At 40.6% G+C, this 20,171-nt stretch overlaps 1 protein-coding gene across 2 annotated transcripts in view; it reads left to right on the top strand.

Moving 5' to 3' along the window:
* cadpsa (Ca2+-dependent activator protein for secretion a) overlaps positions 1-20,171 on the top strand; it is a 235,265-nt gene that overhangs the window by 32,020 nt on the left and 183,074 nt on the right. For both annotated transcript variants that reach the window (XR_012598251.1, XM_074669555.1), the window contains exon 2: positions 16,250-16,363. Coding sequence is in view for 1 of the 2 variants with exons in the window: in XM_074669555.1 (XP_074525656.1) it covers positions 16,250-16,363 (114 nt within the window). In the remaining variant the exon portion in view is untranslated. The remainder of the gene's footprint in view (positions 1-16,249; positions 16,364-20,171) is intronic.

Genomic DNA, 20,171 nt, shown 5'->3' with positions numbered 1-20,171 from the left:
CGGCCCTGCCTGGCTGTTCCCTACGATCTCATCATCGATCCCCCGAACCTCTGACCCCCCAACCACCCGACCCATGTTCCCGGAGGTCTCCCTAGGGATAATGAAGGGGTCGAGGAAAGAGAGGACCTCAGAGAACTTCCATCTTTTCCCTGGCTCGGACTCAGTGATAGCCCGTGCAGGCAAGTCCATCTAGGAACGAATGTTTACAGAACTTACCTTCAAAACCTGTCTCCTCAGCGACTTTCACCCAAGCCTGCTCCTTTTTTTCTGGTCTTTCTGAGAGTACACACATCGTATCGTATAACTCTGGATGATGACACACCGCACAGATTGTTTTCTCCTCCATCCTCCAGCAGATTTGGAGCCGGAGCAGGCGGCGGTTGCCCCCCAATGTCATCAAATCAAAGACGTTGTGGGGGAATGTCATCGCTGATTGGCGGCCACGGCAAGCCTTCACGCAAATTCGCATCAAAAGTTCAATATTTTGAACTCGAGCGAATTCGCGTCTACCCCCCAAACGCGTGAACGCGCGAACCCTCCAAACACACAAACGCTGTGCCAAACGCCCCAAACGCCTCAAACGCCTCAAACGCGCCGCCTGAGGTGAATCGGCATCTAAACGCGTCTTTGCATTGACTTAGTATGTAATCGCGCCGCAAATTCGCGTTAGGTGTGGCCGCACCATAAGACTCCTCACTCCTGAAACCCTCTGATTGGCCAGCTCTCTGGAGGCCTACTGGGGGTGGAGCTTTGCTCATACCTTGGTGTTTTAGGCCCTCACTTTGTGTCATGAACCAGTTTGCACGTTAAGTATACAGTAAATACCCAGCATTTTTACTTTGTATCCATGTTTAAAATATATATAGGAAAGCAGAAAACTCTCTCTTTAAACAAACAGAAGACACCAGAGTTGTGTTTTTAATGTTAAAAATGACTCCAGAAGAGCAGATACTTGTGGCTCCTTCTGCAGGCTCGCTCTAGGATCTGGTTTGCAAAGTCTACATGAAGCGTAAATTGGACAAACAGTGTGACTGGACTTTGAACTTCAGTGTGGGAACATTAAACATGTTTTAATGAAGCTCTTTGTTTGCCATAACCAGCTTCAGGGTTTTGGAAGGGTGTTTAAGGAAAACTGCCTCATTCAAAAAAATTCAAGTCAACTTGGCCTCACTGTTCAGATCTCTGGATCAGTTAAGCCTTAGACACATGTTTGTGCAATGTTGAAACCAAGCAGCCGGCTGATGAACACCTTCAGACTGTAAAGGTTTGATAACAGAGTGTGTGCTAAAGTTGACACCTTCAAGTAATGCTCACATCTGTCACCCAAACTCCTCATGTGATGCTTCAAAGTGTTAGTCATACCGCAGGGTGAAGTTACAGTGACTGTTCCACCTCGAATCAGCAGCCTGTTCTTAGAAAAAATGACTGTTCAGCCGGAAAAAGCAGACAAGGCCATTGTCATGCAGCCTGTCATCAACAAGCACCTGAAGTGTTTTTCTTTTTTTAATAGAAACACTTGAATCAGACGTCTGAGTGAGAGGTAACCCAGACACTGCTTTCATTTACAATGATTTAAAGTGATGTTTTCAGAATAAATGCCTTTCAGAAACAATCATTTTGACTCCAGGGGAGAGGCACAGGGGAGTGTACGCCTGGATTTAGAATGAGAGACGGATTTCAGACGGCTGCATTGGCAGTGTTATCTGACAAATTGAATTTGCAGCTGAAATACCCGCTGCTCTCAGGCTGTAATCTCTGCTACATATAAGTCTGATGCAGCTCCTCTCCAGCAGGAACAGTGGCTGCAGCAATCACCCAGAGGAACATATCACACACTCACACATACATATGCACACAGACACACACACATGCAAACACAAGACAAGCATCTGCTTACATGCTGACACACATGCATCTACTTAGACACATCTCCCTCTCTCCCTCTCTCACACACACACACACACACACACACACACAGCAGTGTTATCTCAGTTTCTTAGCTCCCAGATGGCAGACGTAGCGACCAGTCGTCATCCACTCTCACCAGACGCCCATCTGACACACTGCACTGCTGTCTACCCCGCCTCTTTCTCTGTGTCTGCTGTGAGACGTCAAATGAAGCTCTTAGGATACTCTTCTCCTACAAATGGGATATAAGAGATCAGTTTTTCAGGTTTCTTCAGAAAGTGGCCTTAGCAACTAACATTTTCACTGATTGTAGAAAAGTGTCTGAAAGAAGAGAGACACTTTTTAAATTGGTCAGTTACGGCTGGAAAGTGATCAAACATGCATCACTGCTATTTTCTTTCAGTGTGTCTCTGCAGACTCTCCTCCTTGTTTTCCTCTTCCCTCTCTTCATCTGGGGCTGTTTTGGTCAGGTGTAGCTGGCTTTCAGTGGGTTTGTTCTAGGATGCTGAAGCTATTTAGCAAAAAGCTGAAATCTATGCAAGTGTTTCCATCTCAATTTTAGTACAAAAAGAAAATCTCTCAGACTTAGTATGAACTACATTCACCTGAAAACTCCAAAAAAGGTCTTTGTTCAAGATACTAATGGACAAAATCATCTGATTTGCTTAAAAAAAACATCTGAGGGAAGAAAAATGTGCTAGTTTCGCATCTTGTGCAATGACATTCTTATTTAAAGGGATGTAAGGAGTTTCTAAGTGAGCTTGAAAAAGTTTCCATCTAGATATATGCCTGATTGAAATCCACACTTAAAAATGATATTTTTAGCACCAATAAAGGTTATTTCTAAATGCCCCTTCGTAGCTTCCTGATCGGGTCAAGCAGGACCAGATTGATTTATGGCACGCCAAAGTCTCTAGGACAACACCACGCCGACTGATGGAGTTTGGTAGTGAGAAGAGAGATCTGAGTTTTTCTGCTTGAAAATGATTTCTGTGACTAATTTTGTAGTGATGGTAGACACTGGAGCCTAACTGTCAGACAGAGAAAGGACAGAAGAGCAGAAGAAAGCTACATAGGAGAGTGAAAGTGCACAGGCTAAGGGCTAAAACATGAGCTAAATGCCAAACTGTTTGTGATAATGTTCGTTTCATCCCACAGTCAGCAGTTATTCTGCAGTGGTCTGTTCAAACTTTAGAGTCTATCAATAAAATGAAGAGTGAGGTTATGTTACCTCTGTTTAGTAGATGACTGCCAGCAGGATATAGCTAACCAGGATTCACTAACGCTACACATAGGGATGGGTACCGAATTAGGTACTGTTATAGGTGCTGACTGATTTCTGTCAAAAGTACCGGTTACCAACTCACGTACAATCAAAAGGTACCATGTTTAGGTACCTAAATGCATTCTTGTGACTATGAGGTAGTGGAAGAGTAGGCAATTTGCCATGCTAGACATGAACACAGCATAAATATGTTAAATTGAAAAGAATTTACATTTTATTATTAAACAAATTGATATTTATTACCATATAAACACACAAAAGTACTGAAAATTGTAACCGATGAGTACCGATACTGATTGCTAGGTACCAGAAATCGGTACCGTATCATTTCAAATGTGAAAGGTACCCATTCCTAGTTACACATTATGGACATGTCTCAGGGTGCCAGGCTGCCAGTACGAAAATATATAGACAGCTACGAAACTATGGTACAAACTGACAGTGTTAAGTTGATTTCATGTTTCAAACAACAGTGCAACGTAACTGTACTGATAAATGCCTTACCTCTTTGCTCTGTATGCATTACAAAGCTGTCTTTAACAAAGAAAACTTGTTCTGATTCGATCTCCATTTAAATCCACACAAACGCACACCTTGCTAAAAGTCACGTCTTCAGAACAGTGTGTGTGAGACTCTTGGTCAAAACTTGGTGCTGCAGGCTAAGTAAAACAGATCCTCCTTTCTTCAAGTTTAATGAAAATTGACGAGCCAACATTTCTTCGATGTTTGCAATACAGAGCACACCAGTAACTTGGTTTGACCACTATCGATTAAATACCTGATTGGTTAACTGCCCTGACAAGAGTGTATGTCCTTGCAATTGACAATGCAAGCATCTTTAAACATAATCGTGGGAAACTTTGGAACATAAAACTAATGGTTTATGACCAACCATACCAAGTCTGCCAAAGCATATCTTTACATTTCTACGTGTAGTTTTGTTGCTTTTTTTGTGGTCCTCCTGCATTGAGCTACAGCATACTGTGCTGAAAGTTCACTATGAACTGTTGACACACAAAATGCTCCTGTTGGCTAGTTGTAATATAATAAACTGCCCTCTTGTGGGGCAAAAAATGCACAGTCTGTTTGTTCTTTTCGCCCCTGTTCCTCAAAAAGTCTGTGCACGCCACTGGAAGCAAGTTACAGAAAAACAAAAAAAGAGGCCAAACAATTCATTTTCATGCGTTGGACCATGGATGCACCTCTGAATGGTTTAATATTACATTGAGAATTAGGGTCAATCAGGGTTTGTTGTCTTAGTAATTATTAATAAACAATGAATGAATACTGTCTGGGTCTTTGGGAGGTAGCTTTGCTGGTTGGATCGTGGTGGCCTCTCTTGTGCGCGAGTTTGTTTGTGTGTCTTCTTTTCGTTCAGTACACACTGATGCACCAAAAATATCCAATTCACAAAGGTGGAGCTTTACCCAAGAATTAGATAGTGATTGGGGCAATTCCTTATTCTCTGCCATCATGTGCGGGGCTGACATTGTCTTAACTTTGGCTCCATGCATCCATGACCCTGATATACCCATATTAATTATAGACGCCATTATCCATTCATTTTTTGTGAATGTCTGGAGTAATGAGTGTAAAGCCTCATTTTAGCAGTAGTGCTGCTCAACACAACACTGTATGTATTCATACATGTTACTTTTAATGAGTTGGTATTATTTAAGAGCAGCAGGGTGGCACTGCTGTTTTCAAACACAGGAACACAAACTCTACCTCAAAAACCTCTACAGGTCTACACTCCCTTTACATGCATGAAAAAAACCTGTGAGTCTATCTCTGCACAGGGTTCTGTTTAAAGAAGCTAGTCATTTGAGCCTCTCATCATGAGATAAGCCGTCCTCTGATTGAGGTAAATGTGTGAAAGTAGTCTGAATGAATCCTTGTGGGATTCAGCTTGTAAAGACAATGACAATTGAAGACTATATCCTCTTCCACTTCAGCAAAAACTCTCCAATGGATTGTTTCAAGTCCTTAACTCATGCTTGCTTTATCTAGCCTCATGGAAGGTTTTTAGAGCGAGTGTGTAAAGTTCAGTTTTTGCTGTCTAAAAATCATTTCGCACCCACTCCCAAGTTAGACGTCATGGCTCTGCTGGCCTCCGTCAAAGTGACGGCATTAAACTGACTGCAGTCCTAATCAGAGGAGACACTTCAACACCATATCTGTGACACATCTCTCTCTGCCTCCTTATCTCTCAGGAAGACTCACATCTCCCCTCCATGTTTCTGTTTTCACCCGCTTTGTTTGGTTCTTTGTTTTTACTTCCCTGCTCTCCTTTTCCATCATGTCTCTTTTTCTCTTACTTTTGCATTTCCCCAGAGTGGCAGCGGTAACAGAGCGTCACATTATACCAGATGCCTCTTAACATGCTCAACTGGAGTGGAACTATATTTTCAGAAAAGAGAGTACAGAGACGCAGAGAAGCACTCCCAAGGGGAAATGTTCCTGTGAAAAGAAAATGTGCACTAAATGCTACAAGGCTGGCAATTTTGATACAAGGCACTTCACAGTTTGTATATATTAGGAGCATAGGCGTGCGCTTTTAGCATACTTATAACACTGCATCACTCTCACTAGACGGCACCAGAATAACCAGTTTGTTTGGGAAGTGTCTATAACTTTTTTTACGGCCCAATGTTATACCTAATCTGAACTATTTTATCCCCCTGCAGCTAGCTGGGGCAGTAGTGCCCAGTCCTCTAGCCTGGCTATGTTGCTAAGAAAGTTACACAAAGTCGTTGGGGTTTCAGAGCCGCCAGTACGACATACAGATTTTTCTAGTCAGGTAATATGGTCAGAGGCCCACAGCCAGCAGTTTAATGTCCGGGCAGCAGATCCCTTTCTGGTCAGCCAGATAGGGAGATGTAGTCCAGCAGTTCCTTATCTTTCTGGAGGCTGTTGATGAGATCGAGAATATCCTGCTGCAGCCACGTCTCCATAAGGCGAACCATACTGCATTCCCCAAACTCCATCTGACAGCTCCTCCATCTTTTTACCGAGAGCTTGCGTTGCCCATAATGAGAGCGAAAGGACACAGCTTGTGTCTCTTCTCCAAAAGCCTTCGTTGTCTCGCACCAGCTCACTTCTTTCATAGTTTTTGCATCTACTTTATTCTTTATTCTTTATTCTTATTCGGATCCCCATTAGCTTCCACTGTCGTGGTTGCTAATCTTCCTGGGGTCCACATAAAACATCACAACATAAACAACATACAATTATCATACAAACAAAAACTGACGCAAGTCAGTGTAAATCAAAATAACATCAATCACAAACAAATCGAAACTAAAAACATACACAAAACATTGATTATTCTAATTATTCTACTTGTGTGGTCTCTCTCAATAATATTTGTTTGATAGATCGTTTGAATAAGTATCTACTTTAATTCTTTTAATATTTTGAGGTAAAAAATTCCATTGCTGAATGGCTCTGTAAAAAACAGTTTTTTTTAACTAATTCTGAATTTGGTTTTGGAAGTTTTAAATAACCCAAGCTTACTTGTCTAGCTTTATGATTATGATTTAGACCTGCATTTTTTAATTGTTCACTAAAGAAATCTGGCTCCCCCTCCATAATTGCATTTCTAGAAAATTTTATGATACTAGGTGTTAACTTAGCCTCGACAGTTAACCATGCCAAACTGTGATGCATCCTTGCTACATTGGTTTTAAAAGAGCAATTAAGCACTAATCTTGCAGCTCTATTTTGAGCTTATTGTAGTTTTTTTTACATCTATTTTAGCAGCAGAGGACCACACAACCATACAGTACTCCAAATGAGAGAGAACCAATGCCTGCATTACCTCCTTTCTAACTGATGATGTGATATAGGAAGAACATCTACACATAACGGCAATGCCCTGCCCCATTTTTAACAGCATCAACGTGATCTGACCAAGTCAAGCGCTCATCAATTGTGACCCCCAGTAACTTAATTTTATTCACTTGCTGTATTGAGATACCCTCAATGGACAGACTCAATCTGGAATCTCTAGCCAACATATCTCTAGTACCTAAGACAGTGCACTTTGACTTGGACACACTCAAGACTGATTTGTTTTCTTTGACCCAGTTCGTTAATTGTAATTCATTTGATAAAAAGTCATTTAGTATGTTACATGTAGTTGCAGCACAAAAACATGGTTGAATCATCCGCATACATGATCATGTTGGCTTGCTCTAGAACATAGGGCATATCATTTATAAAAATGGAAAATAAAAGAGGGCCTAAACAGCTCTCCTGAGGAACCCCGCATATTACATCCTTACTTGCAGATAAACTGCTGTCATAAAGCACTCTTTGCCTCCTCCCAGACAGATAACTATCCATCCAAGAGAGAGCCGGAGATGAAAAACCATACGCCTTCAGTTTGGACTTAAGCAGTAGTTTTTGCATCCTCTGCATCTCTGTGTGTCTTAGATATCCAAAGTTCTGCTGGAACTCCAAACAGATTGATGAACCTGACGGTTTCAGAGTCTGAGGGTGTATTCACACCTGTGCTTGTTTCTGTGAATCCAGGGCAAAAATGATACAACTCTTGTTTACTTGGTTCCATGGAAAAAGTCTACTGTGGTCCAAAGATGTAAACAAATGCCAAGTGTTATCAAAATTTTTCTCATTGGTCAGAAATCTTACTCTGAAGGTGGGGGAGTTTTCTTATCTTTATTCATTCATTCAGGTTTTTAACCTCTTCCACGGGGAAGAATAGCAGCCATGGAGCATCAGCAGCGTGTGTGGTTAGTTTATGTCAATAGTGTTCATCTGGCTAATGTACCAGTGTTCCAGTGTTCTTATATCATCAAAACATGCATTATTTTCAAGAGTCAGGACTGCATCCAAAAAATAACGTACTGATGCATCTGTTAAGATGAAGACGTGCCACCTCATGGAGCTGCAGACTAAGATAGAGGGTATGGATGTGATGTCACAGCAAGCTGAAGTCACTGCAGTTATGCCCACTGAGTGGCAGAAAGAGGGAGATGAGTGGCAGCGTTGGCTTAAATACCGTCTAAAGTCTAAAACAAAATCAAAAATGGGGAAGAGCTGTTGCTTGATTGATTGAATGAAAACGTTTGAAAAGCAATCAAAGCTATTTTTTGACAGGCAACTGAAAGGCAAAGAGAAGAGAAACTGATGGATCGCTGCAATTTTCAGAAACAGTCCAGGCAACGAAAACTGGATTTGCAGTTCCCATTTTGTGTCAGTTAACATTAATTTATGTTGTATTTTTGGGTTTAATCATTCCTTAAATTGTGAAATCTCTAAATGTTACCTTTTTTTTATTTCAGCAGTATTTTTTTTATAACTGAAACATTTTTGTCTTTGTGTGATTATGAAAGTTTTGCTCGACATGATTGGTGAACTAACTCAAACTGAGGCTAACCCAGTTTTCTAAATGGGGGAGAACCACAGCACGAGCAGCTGTAGCTGTGTTGTATGAAGTATTTGATAACTATACTTAAATACTGTGTCGGAGACTAAGCATTCATTAATAATTCAGTCTATGTTAAATACCAAAAGTACAAATAGATAATACCTGTATTCACTCGGGTAAATCCACTGAGACAATGTTTGTGGACCCCTGGTTCTTTGGAAGCTTCAACAAATCAATGTCGAAACCAACTCTCCATAATTTTATGTCATATTCTACATTTTAACCGGTCTCGTCGTGTTTACTGCCGCACTCCACAATGCTAAGTGGGGTTTGTTTTGCCACTCAGTCCGACTGAAGTGGGCGTGTCCTAGAGGGGAAGTGATGAAAACGCATACCCTCTATAGGCTCTTTTACTCCTTCTTTTTCTTCTTCTTCTTCTTTTTCTTCTTCATCTTCTTCTTTTTCTTCTTCTTCTTCTTCTTCTATTTTTTTTACTTAATTTGGCAGCGGGGCACATTTCTTGTCCCTCATTATTACAGCCTGAACCACAGTTACGAGTCAGTTGTGCCGGTTGCTGAGGTGATTGCAGCCTCACTGCAAAGGAACTGCTACAGGGCTGGAATGGAAGCGATCCGAGACCACCTTATTTTGGTGATCTCAACCTGCTTGTTTTTGTTCACTGATTCGGAACAACTGCCCCAAATGATCCAGGTGTGGATACCCCCTGAGATTCCAACATGAAAAACAGTCCACAGCTCTCTCCAACCACACAACTAGAGAGGGAAGGCGATCCAAAAGAAAATACCAGAGATAAATCAAACTTGCATAAAACAGTAAAATAATGTAAAAGAAGAATAAATAGGAGCAAAGGGCATGTGCATTTAACTCATTATGCTGTAGGACCCAGATGTAAACAAGCACAGATGCACAGATGACAGTGTCGTCAAAGCCTCCTAATGATACTCTAGCTTTGCGAACGCCACACAGCAAACCCAGTTGACTTTATTTACCTGCAGACTAATGACATAAAATAAATGTATTCCTGTTTTTAGCCATGCTGAATACATTGTGTTCAATTTTGCCTGTTTCAGAGTTTCCTTTCTAAGGAAAAAGGAAATTAGAGGCTTAGGAACATCCCTGGCTCAGAATAAAAAACAGTGTGTCATAAAACAAATAACATCTCTTTGGTCAACATGTTTATTAATGACTCTAAAAGCCATTAGCTGTTCCAAGTGTACAGGATAATGTGTTTACTAACATAATGGAAAACAGTGCTGCCTAGAGAAAAACTCTGTTTTAAAATGCAATAAACAAAACTTAATGTTACACTAAAATCAAATTAACTAAAATTATTCTACGCCATTAATGTTTCAAGTTTAACTAGTTTAACCTAGGGAGCATTTCTGCTGTTTTTCCTGGCAACCTGAGCCCAGAACAGCAAAGCAGAGAACAACAAACCATACACACATTTTTCATCTCCTTCTGGATGTTTGTGAACCAATGTAATCATACGTTCATGTGTGTATCTCAGGCCGTCTGAGAAATGTGAGTCTAACATTCACGCCTCCCTCAGCGCTCTTGCTTTACACCGACTCCTCTGGGAAATTTCCACTTAATGCTCCGCTATGTTCAACAGCTAGCTGACAACAGACTCTGTCTGTGGTTTGGTGATGGAAACAAACATCTGTCTGCTGATGCTGTGAGGGGAGCCGATCTGGGCTGTGAAATGAAACAGATCTTTGGCCATAAAACTAATCTAGAAAAAAGAGCTGGATAAAATATGCTAAAACAATCGATCTGAAGGTACATGACACCAGAGTATTAATTACTATGAATAACCTTTAACACAACACCTACTCACATGATCTGCCTTCAGGATAAAATATTGATTCACAAATCTTCAGATCATGTTGTGATTGCAGTCTATAAATAAATGTTGGAAGAGAATAAGAATAGACAGATAGGACTTAAAATTCTGCAAAGTATCTCAAGGTTGTGGATGTTTAACGGTGAACCTGCTGTTGAGCTCTAAAGGTTGATATTATGCCAGTCATCAGAGGATCACAGATTTATGAAATGTCACTTTAAATCTGAATCAGGGTTTTAAATTATTTGATATGTTTTTTGAAGTAAGGCTGCGCAAACAATTACTTAATTTTCAATACTTACAATTTAAGTATTTGCAATAAAGCACATCCTGAAAAATTTGATTTCAGTTAGGAACACGCTCGTCATAGATTTGAACCATGTTCAAAATAGAAACAGACGCAATAGGATACAAACTAGACCTGTGACAAAATTTCAATATTTTAACTCTTAATATTGAAATTTTTGTTAAAATGAAAATTAATATTTTAGATGAGTTGGAAGTACAATACGCCGTCCACACCACCTTTTCTTCTTCAGAGATACGATAGTCCAAAAGGCTAGAAAATAGTCTCTTTCAACTGAAAAGCTTATCTGGTGTTGGTCGTTGTTTCACAGACAGATTCCAATGTCCTCGTATGTCTGTTTCAGCTTGCCATCAATCCACACCAGAAGGAAAAGGTAACTCAAAACATGGCCAAGTCCAATCAAAATCTATTTTTAAAACGCCGGCTCGTCTCGTCTGGCACCACTCGGCAACGTATTAGTTCAGTTTTTCCACCTCGTCGTCCTCTAAGTTCAGTTAGCACGTTTAAGTTCAGAATATAAGTTCAGTTACTCTACGTACTATCCAATAAGTTTATCAATTCAATAGATCAGACCTCAGATGATTCAGTCTAGAGTCGAGTCAAGTGTCTCAAACTATCAGCTGCACCGTCTTATACCTACACTTCCTGATTCACTCTGAATCCAGGAATGTGATGGGACAATCCACTTACCGCGAGATCTACAAATAACACGAGATCTGATGTAACACGAGAATTAATATAGAATTTGAGAACAAAGTAAAATCATAGAACTGGCCGAATTTTAACTCAATGCACATTCACCTTTACAAAAGTGTGTAAAATAGTGACCTGGGTTACACATTCCATGAAGGTCCCTGCGCACTGTACTTGGGCTAATCTGAAGGCCACATGAAGTCTGGAGCTCCTCTTTGCACTATACACCTCAGCATCCGCTGACCCCTCTCCGTCACATGGCCTACCACTTCATGGCTCAGTTGCTGTTGTTCCCAAACCCTTCCATTTTCCTATAATAAAGCTGACAGTTGACTGAGGAATATTTAGTAGCGAGGAAATTTCACGACTGGATTTGTTGCACAGGTGGCATCCTATGACAGTTCTGCATGCCTAGCTACTTGATTTTATACACTTTCTTTGATTAACAAGTTTTTTGTATTATTCAATAGACCCCTTCACAACTCAGTTTTTCATTAAGAATCATTCTGTTTATTTTTTTTTAAACATGCCATAATTTTAAGACTTCTTTCAGAAGTCCTAAGATATGAAAAATCGAGGACTGCAGGTTTATGAGTCCCTTCATATATTCCTTTAGTGTGTCTTTCAGCCCCTGATGCTGCCTGTATCTGATGGCAAGCAACAAAAATATCTGAGTTGTTTTCAAAGAACCTTTGTGCTCTTGTGGCTTCCACCTCACTCAGTGTGCTTGAGTGTTTCAGCTCAAACAAACAACTTTTTTTTCACAGTGGATAAGTAACACAAGTGGTCACTATGGGCTTCAAAAGGCTCAACAGCTGGTTTAATGTTCAGCTCTGTAACCCTCAGGAGGTTTTAGTGACAAGAACGTTTGAAGCTCGAAGAGGCTGTAATCAGCTTCTACTGCACTTCACAATCAGAGCGGGCCAAAAACACATCAGCTGGGTTTTTCAAAATCGCTTAGCTCTTTTTGTTCAATCATGAAAATAAAAATTTATCAATTTCTTTGCTGTTTTCATTTTCTAATCCATATGACAAAAAAACCTGCTTGTTGCTTTTTGCTGCTTTTCTTCTCTTGAAAGCCTTTTGCACCGTGTGCAAGCTTATTCATGAGTAGGCTTTGTAGAAAGTAGTAAACACAGCACATACCCACTTTTCCAGTCAAGTGGCTCTGGTTCTGGTTGTGGTGCAAGTTCAGATTTGGTTCAACTTGAAAACTATCGAAGAACCAGCTTGCTTCTATAAAGGCAAGGTCACAAAAAAACATAATTACATCACTAATTTCATCTCAGCTGTGTCGGGAATCACTCACATAGTTTACATAAACAAATAAATACACTGATGTTTTTTCATTGAAATACACACAAAAAATACTGCACGTTCAGACAGTGCTTATGTAGGAGACATGTTTTTGGTTACTTTCAGTTTCACCTTAATGCCATTTGTCACATTTTCTCTGTTGATCCACAGAGGAGGAGCTAAATGCTGTCAGACAGTTAGGTTTTCTCATCAAAAGCAGGAAAACACTTCATCCTCTGGTTTCAGAATGATGACAGAAAAAGCTAAAAGTCGGCAGAGCTCTGCGGCTTGTGCTGCCTTTAGAAGATGAAAACAGAGGCTGAAAAATAAAAGATAAAAGATCATCTTTTCTCCGTTACTCACAGGATTTTGTGAAACATTTGCATGAAACCACAAATGAAGACAGCTTCATAGCTGGACATGTCTGGAAACACCCACAGCCTCATTTCTGCTCATTCATTTCTTTATTCAGCAGTGTAACTTGTTGTAATCATGCTATGCATTCAAACATGTGCAATGTCTTTGAACCAGAACAGTACATAATTTCTTTACCCCTGCTTTTATATAAGTGGTCTCTTTGTAATTGTTGCAAGTTATTTCATACTATACAAAAAATCAATGTCAGTCATTATGCTCACCATGCATCGTCAATCACCTGCAGCAGAAAGCTCAGCCCTCAGTCCAGTTAATCATCTTCATTCATGTCTCACAGTATGACGGCTCAGCCTCGTATAGTGTTAAACTATTGTTTACATCACTCTGCATGCTGTGAAAGCTCTCCGCGGACTGGCTCTCAGAGGCCATATGTGATGTATGGAGAGAGCTGAACCATATGTGATGTTTGACGCAGCATGTGTGTGAAGAGCGCCCGTGAGCCAAGCACGTCCACAGTTTGCCATCTATAGCTCGTGTTGTCCTGTCTGAATGAAGGTGTAATGTATGTCGAGCCGAGCTGCATGCATTCATTAAAGACAAATCACACTTTGTCTCAGGGGACTCTGCTCTAATGTAGAGACTCGGACTTCATCAGCAGACCTCGGGTTTTAAAGGTTTCCTGCAGTGAGAGGCATGATAAACATTTTTTAAACATCAGATTAATTTAATTTTAGAAGCATGAACCAAGATTTATATTGATATACTAAAACAGAAGTTTGCAGAGCTGTGCAGGAGAAAACTGTTCACAGAATTAAAAAGAGGAAGTGTTGGGATGCCATTGCCTTTTAAGTGTGGACCACCAGCCCCAAACAAAGGCCTCGTAAACACGTAGCCCGGTATTTTCAAAAGCAAATATCCCCTCTCACTATTTCCTAAACATACTTTTGGCCACACATATTGGGCAAATCTGTCGATAAGTGCAACTCAAGGCATGTCAAACCCATATGGCAGTGTTCTTTTGATGTGAAACCCAATCAGAATGTACCCCCGTCATTCAGCTGTGGCATTTGGGAACTAGAAACTCTGGCCCAATCTCAGTGTCCACACTCACACACTCACACACACTTAGAGGCACGATACTGCGAAGTCTGTGAGGGCTTAGGGCTGTCCCATTGTAAAATTTTTCAGTGCGTTAGGGCTCTTGCACTGACTTTCTGAGCCCTTAATATACTTTTCTGTGAGTCAGCATGTTTGCTGACTGAGTGTGAGAGAATTACCTACAGTTCATTGTAATGTGATGTGAAACCCAGAGACTGTATAAATCATGGGTGTAGTTTCCCCAACATACCGTGAAATTGGAGATGGGTACCTTTCACATTTGAAATGGTACAGTACCAATGCCCGGTACCGGTACTCAACGGTACTAATTTTTGGTACTGCTTTGTGTTTATATGGAAAAAAATATCAATTTGCCTAATAATAAAATGTACATTTTTTTCAATTTATTATATTTTTTCTTCAATATATAACCTTGCAATGCTGTGTTCATGTTCAGCATGGAAAATTGGCTATTCTTTCACCCCTTCACAGTCACAAGGGTGTGTTTAGGCACCTAAACATGGTACCTTTTGATTTTACATAAATCGGTACTCGGTACTTTTGACAGAATTCAGTCAGTACCTATAAAGTACCCAATTTGGTACCCATCCCAACGTGAAATGAAGCCAATCTGTGGATGCAGCTACATTGGTTACACCACCGGCTTTGAGCTTCCTTTCTAACAGCTACAGGGCAAAGTCACATGAGCTGGGCTGTGTCCCTGATTGGACAATCAAACGATTCTAATGTCTTGTAAACTGAAACGAAATCAGCCCCCATACAGTGTGTGCCAATAGTTAAATCAACGTTTCAGACCCAGGCGTTTTTTTGAACCAGGCTGTAAATTATACACTTTTGAACACTTTTTAATGCTGTAAAAGTCTGTTTCCATGGCTGGATGTGCACATGACTTCCAGTCTTTTGCAGCCAGCCTCAAGCAACTTTTAGCACTTCCGCAAAGGCTTCATTTTTCTGAACTGGTTGTTACCCTTTGGTAAAAACCCAGAAACACAGGGTTTGCAGGGGGGGTCCACAAGCATGGCAGGATAAACAAATATGTCACACTGAGAAACAGCAAACAAGAATCGCAAAAATTTAAACCAGGGTTACTGCTTTAGGGATTTAAGTCTGCCTGACTTTTAGAAGGAGAATGTATAAAACAGCCTTAATCTGCCCAAATCTTTATATCTATACACATACTGCTGTGACGTTTAGTTGGGCTGATATATTAACATCTTTCATTCCGAGTTAGACCATTTCGGGCCCATGCAGACTCATGCACTCAGCCGCTTTCCAGGTAATCTCAATGAAGTCCATGAGGGCTCAGGATTTAGGGGGTACTTTGAGGCCTTGTACGCACATAGCCGGGTGTTTTCAAAAACGAATAGCCCTCATTCGTTTTCAAAAATACTTTTGTCCACACACACCAGGAAAATCTGCCGTGAGTGCGGCTGGAAACAAGCCAAACTCACATTTGGCTGTTCTATTCAAATGTGAAACCTGTGCCAGCCAAGAACCAAAAACTCTGTTTCCCAACATGCACACGAAACCATGAAACCAGAGTTTTTCAAAATCGTCACTTTGGCTCGAGTTTTCAGAGAACACCATTTATAGTGAAGTGAAACTGCGGTTCCACATGGTTGACAGGCGTAGGTATAAAAATACATCTGGTTTCCCAGATACCTGGCTGCGTGTGGACATGGCCTTTGATGAAAACTGCCTGAGCTGGGGTGTTTATACTGCAGGAGCATGATGAGAGGATGGATCTCAGGTGTGCAGGTAGATTGGCAGCAGGAGTGTGACAAACACACACACTGAGACAGAACAAACAATAAAACAACACACAGGGAAAGAGAAAGCAACAGAAACATCAGGGGCGATACTCAGCCGAGGCCATGACATTTAGAAGCTTGAGCTGCGAAGATTACATTTCTCTCAGTTTGGTGAGCAATAATTTGATTATAAAGTTGAGGTTTCATGAACTGGAATAACCTTTTTTTTCCTCCTGTGTGTTTAATGTCTCCTCAGATCAGTAAGCAGCATCTGCAGACGGTGAAAGAACGTTTCCAGGCGTTCCTCAGCGGGGACACACAGATTGTTGCTGACGAAGCTTTCATCAACGCCGTCCAGAGCTACTATGATGTAAGTCTAAATCATTTGACACGGACATTTCGCAATACCACAGGTTTGCTTTCACTTGTCAACTTAAAGGTCCCATATTGTGCTCCTTTTCTGCAGTTTAATATGGATCATTGATGTCATCATGAAATGGTAGTAACATGTTTTGGACCATAAAGCCAATAAATCAAGCACAGCAGCATTGTTTCCAGGCTCTCATAGCCCCTCTGTTCAGAACAGTCTGATCCGCCATGTAACCATGACTACCAAGCTCATCACAGGCTAAAACAGCAGGTAACTGCTAACTGCAGCTAAAGTTAGCATCCTAAAGCTAACACAGAGACAGGGGGGACACTGAGGAAAAGCTCTTACATGTGCTCCACAGCACACAGCATTTAAAATACTCACATTTCCAGGGTCTGAGGTTTGTTGGTGGATGGTTGGTAAATCTCCTGGATTCAGGACCAGTTTATTCGCTAGCCCTCTGTTTTACTGTCCAAAGTTGGAAAAGCAGTCGGCCGTGAAGTGACTGGCACACACATGCACAGTTTTACTGAGTGTAGCTGGCACATTTTCTTGATAAACGAACTGTAGCCACTTACTCTTATCTTCTTCCGAGATGGGAAGCTTGAGCATGGAACTATGTGGCTGTTTACACCCAAAAACAGAGTAGTGATGGTTTTTAAACTTTGGCATTCTCCCAAAGAATGCCATGGGGTGGGGGGTGGGGTGGGCAGGGGGGTATCTGGGCAGGGGGGTATCTGCCCCGGTGGACCAATCAGGTCAGACTTGCTCCTGATTGGTCGAAAAAGGTAAGCGCTGACGTCGGCAAATCCCCAATATCCAAACAGCTTGTTTTAGGTCAGAATTTTACATTCACAAGCTCTACTAAGTACAGGTTTTGTCATTGAATATCACATTTTGTGGGCTGGGGGGAAAGTCAAAGACCCATAAATTTTGCTAAAAGACTTAATAAAGTGATTTTTGCACAATATGGGACTTTTAAAGGCTTACAACGTATGACTTACTCTTACAAAGATGATGCAGGCCAATGAACCAAAATGGTGTTTCAACTTTTTGAAACATATAATTTTTCTAAATTAACACAAAAAACAGGATTAAAGTGTGACTGTTCTGGAATATTTCATCACTCTAGGCAGTAACAATTAGACAGACTGTATCCAGAGCAGTCTCCAGAATCAACACAACATGTTGGTTCCTCACAGTCCGTTAAATCACATATGTTAATGTTATGAAAACCATCTGACCATCCGTGGGCCGTTTGGCTCCTGTGAGTCTCCTAAAATTAAAATAAAACTGTTCTTGGAGGAAAACTCATAATGAGGTCAAAGTGTCTGAACCTCAGCAGAGGGAACATGTCTCCGCTCTGATAAATGAAGCCGGGCTTCCACCGAGCTCCTCGGGGCGGGCGTTTTAATAATGTTCCTCCAGTCAGAGGGCTCGATCCACTGGGAAATAAAATGTGATGAAGGGGGCGATCCTTTTCTGCATCTGTCAAACACTCAGGATCAAACTGTTCATTTACAGCTTGACATTCCACGTAGAGTACTGCGGGTGAATACCCCAACCAGCTCCAGTGCTGGGAAATGGTCTCCCTTTAACTGTCGTGTTATGTAAAAATTAACACTGTTTTTTAATCTTTGAACTTTATTTTAACTTTGAATTTGACCAGAATATATGTGCTTATGCTCTTCTTCGGAAAAAAAAAACAGACTTTCACACATATTAAAGCGTAAAGTGTTTGCTGGGTATTTAAAAGATACCCACTCGGTTCATGGATAATCAACATGCCAGGGAAATACTTCAAACAAATTTTAAACCGTTGGCTGTTAACACACATTTTAATGAGTGAATGTGTATAAATGGACAGAAAACACTTTGTCAAGTTCAGAGAGCATGCACATGCAATGCAGCCCTATCAGCGCTGCAGAGTAAATAGCAGCTCTGCTCTGCTCTGGTCATGTTTGCATGTATTTGAATGAACCATGGTGCATTAGAGAAGGGTCAGCCTCTTTCTGTGCAACAAGCCTCAATGCTGAAAAACACTTTTAATTCACAAACACCAGCACTGTGACTGCGTACCCAAGTGTGAAAATGCTTCTGTCTGCTAAGAGCTGGAGGTTACAGCACTGAACGACTTCCTGTTGAGATAAGAAGTGTCTCCTTCCTATTCAGCTCATCTAAATTTTATACAAAAAGAACAGGAATTTGTGTTTGGTAGATTATTTTTATATTTCTTTTTTTAGTAACAATGATTCTTGAAAATAGCTCATACACTGTTGGAAAGCCTGTTTATTCCCCTTTTAAATGGTGACACATAGGGATGGGTACCTTTCACATTTGAAATCATACAGTACCAATTCCCGGTACCAGGCAATCGGTATTAGTACTCAACGGTACTAATTTTCGGTGTGTTAATTTTGTGTGTTTAAATGGTAAAAAATATCAATTTGTTTAATAATAAAATGTAAATTCTTTTCAATGTAACATATTTATTTTTCAGTATAGAACCATGTAACAGATTTGGTTGGTACCTATAGAAGTACCTAATTAGGTACCCTAAAGGAAGATGTATTTAGGAGACGAGCAGCAGAGCTCTGAGTATGTGTGCTGTGTCCCGAAGAATTTGCCAGAACTTCTCTGACAATGGCCAACAGCTTAATCTGCTGTTGATACTGACTCTAGTTTTAAGCACAAGGTGTTGCTCTGAATTGTGCCCAGTTACCAATCTGGTGCCTGCAGCCTGACCAATAGAAAGAGTTTACCATAATGACTGTAGCTATGAGGAGTCAGCTCATCCATATTATTTAGACCAAAGTTTAATCTTGGATTGAATCTTGTTGTAATCTTGATTTAAAAGCCTGATGGGATCTCATTTTACAGTCTTCTTCCAGATAGGGTTTCCAGTCTTCATGATCCTCTATGAATCAGGGTTGGCTTGGCTGGCTTTCTGCGTCCTGGTTGATGCCCTCACAGCACCAGTGTTAGTCTCAGTCTCAGTCTCATCCTCCTTGTATTTCACCTTTTTAAGAAGCACTAGAGCACTAGAGCACTAGAGCCTGACCGATTAATCGGTCGGCCCGATTATGCCTGTCACCGATTAATCAACATGGGCCAAAATGTAGCCGATTATAAAAATTTTTGCTCCATGGAGGTTCTGTTGCTCCTGCTCCTGTGTGTCTGTGTGTTGGGCTGCACACTGCCCGAGTGCCCGCCCCCTCCTTCCACCATTATATAATGTAAGACCATAGAATGACGTTTTGACATTGTGTTAGTTGCTTCTTTGTGAGATAAACAGAGATTAATGCTACTGTTAATTCACACGTCCACCATTATCTAATCTAGACTATAATACGGTGTTTTGACGTCATGTAAGTTGCTCATTGTGCGTTTACATTTTTAAGTTTTTTATACTTACTGTGTTTAAAGTTTGACTTCTTTATTTATTTTTGTGTTGACAGCTTGTTCTTAATTATCGTTGGTTTACACTACAGTTCTTATGTTGACAGTTTTATAATTAGAGTTCCTTGTTTTAATTTAATAGTGTTCTGTCTCTGTTTCCCAAAAGACTCCGATTCAGGCTTTTCAGCTTGAAGTGGTACTGAAGAACTGAACACACAGAGAAAAATGTATGACTCTCTCACACCAGGTTCTTATTCAATACATTCAACATGTTATACATCTCCTAATGTACCAAAACCGATAAAGAAGAAATAGTGCTTATAACGCTACTTTCTGTAAACAATGCTGAAAACTCTATATGTCAAATTACCCACAGGAAAATTTAAAAAAAGTTTTGTTTTCATAGCTA

Source organism: Halichoeres trimaculatus, unplaced genomic scaffold, assembly GCF_033239565.1.
Source record: "Halichoeres trimaculatus isolate MK-OKI-2021-1 unplaced genomic scaffold, fHalTri1.1 fHalTri1_scaffold_1, whole genome shotgun sequence".
Lineage (NCBI taxonomy): Eukaryota > Metazoa > Chordata > Actinopteri > Labriformes > Labridae > Halichoeres > Halichoeres trimaculatus.
Note: the sequence above shows the minus strand (reverse complement) of the source record. Positions and strands in the feature narration are given on the sequence as shown.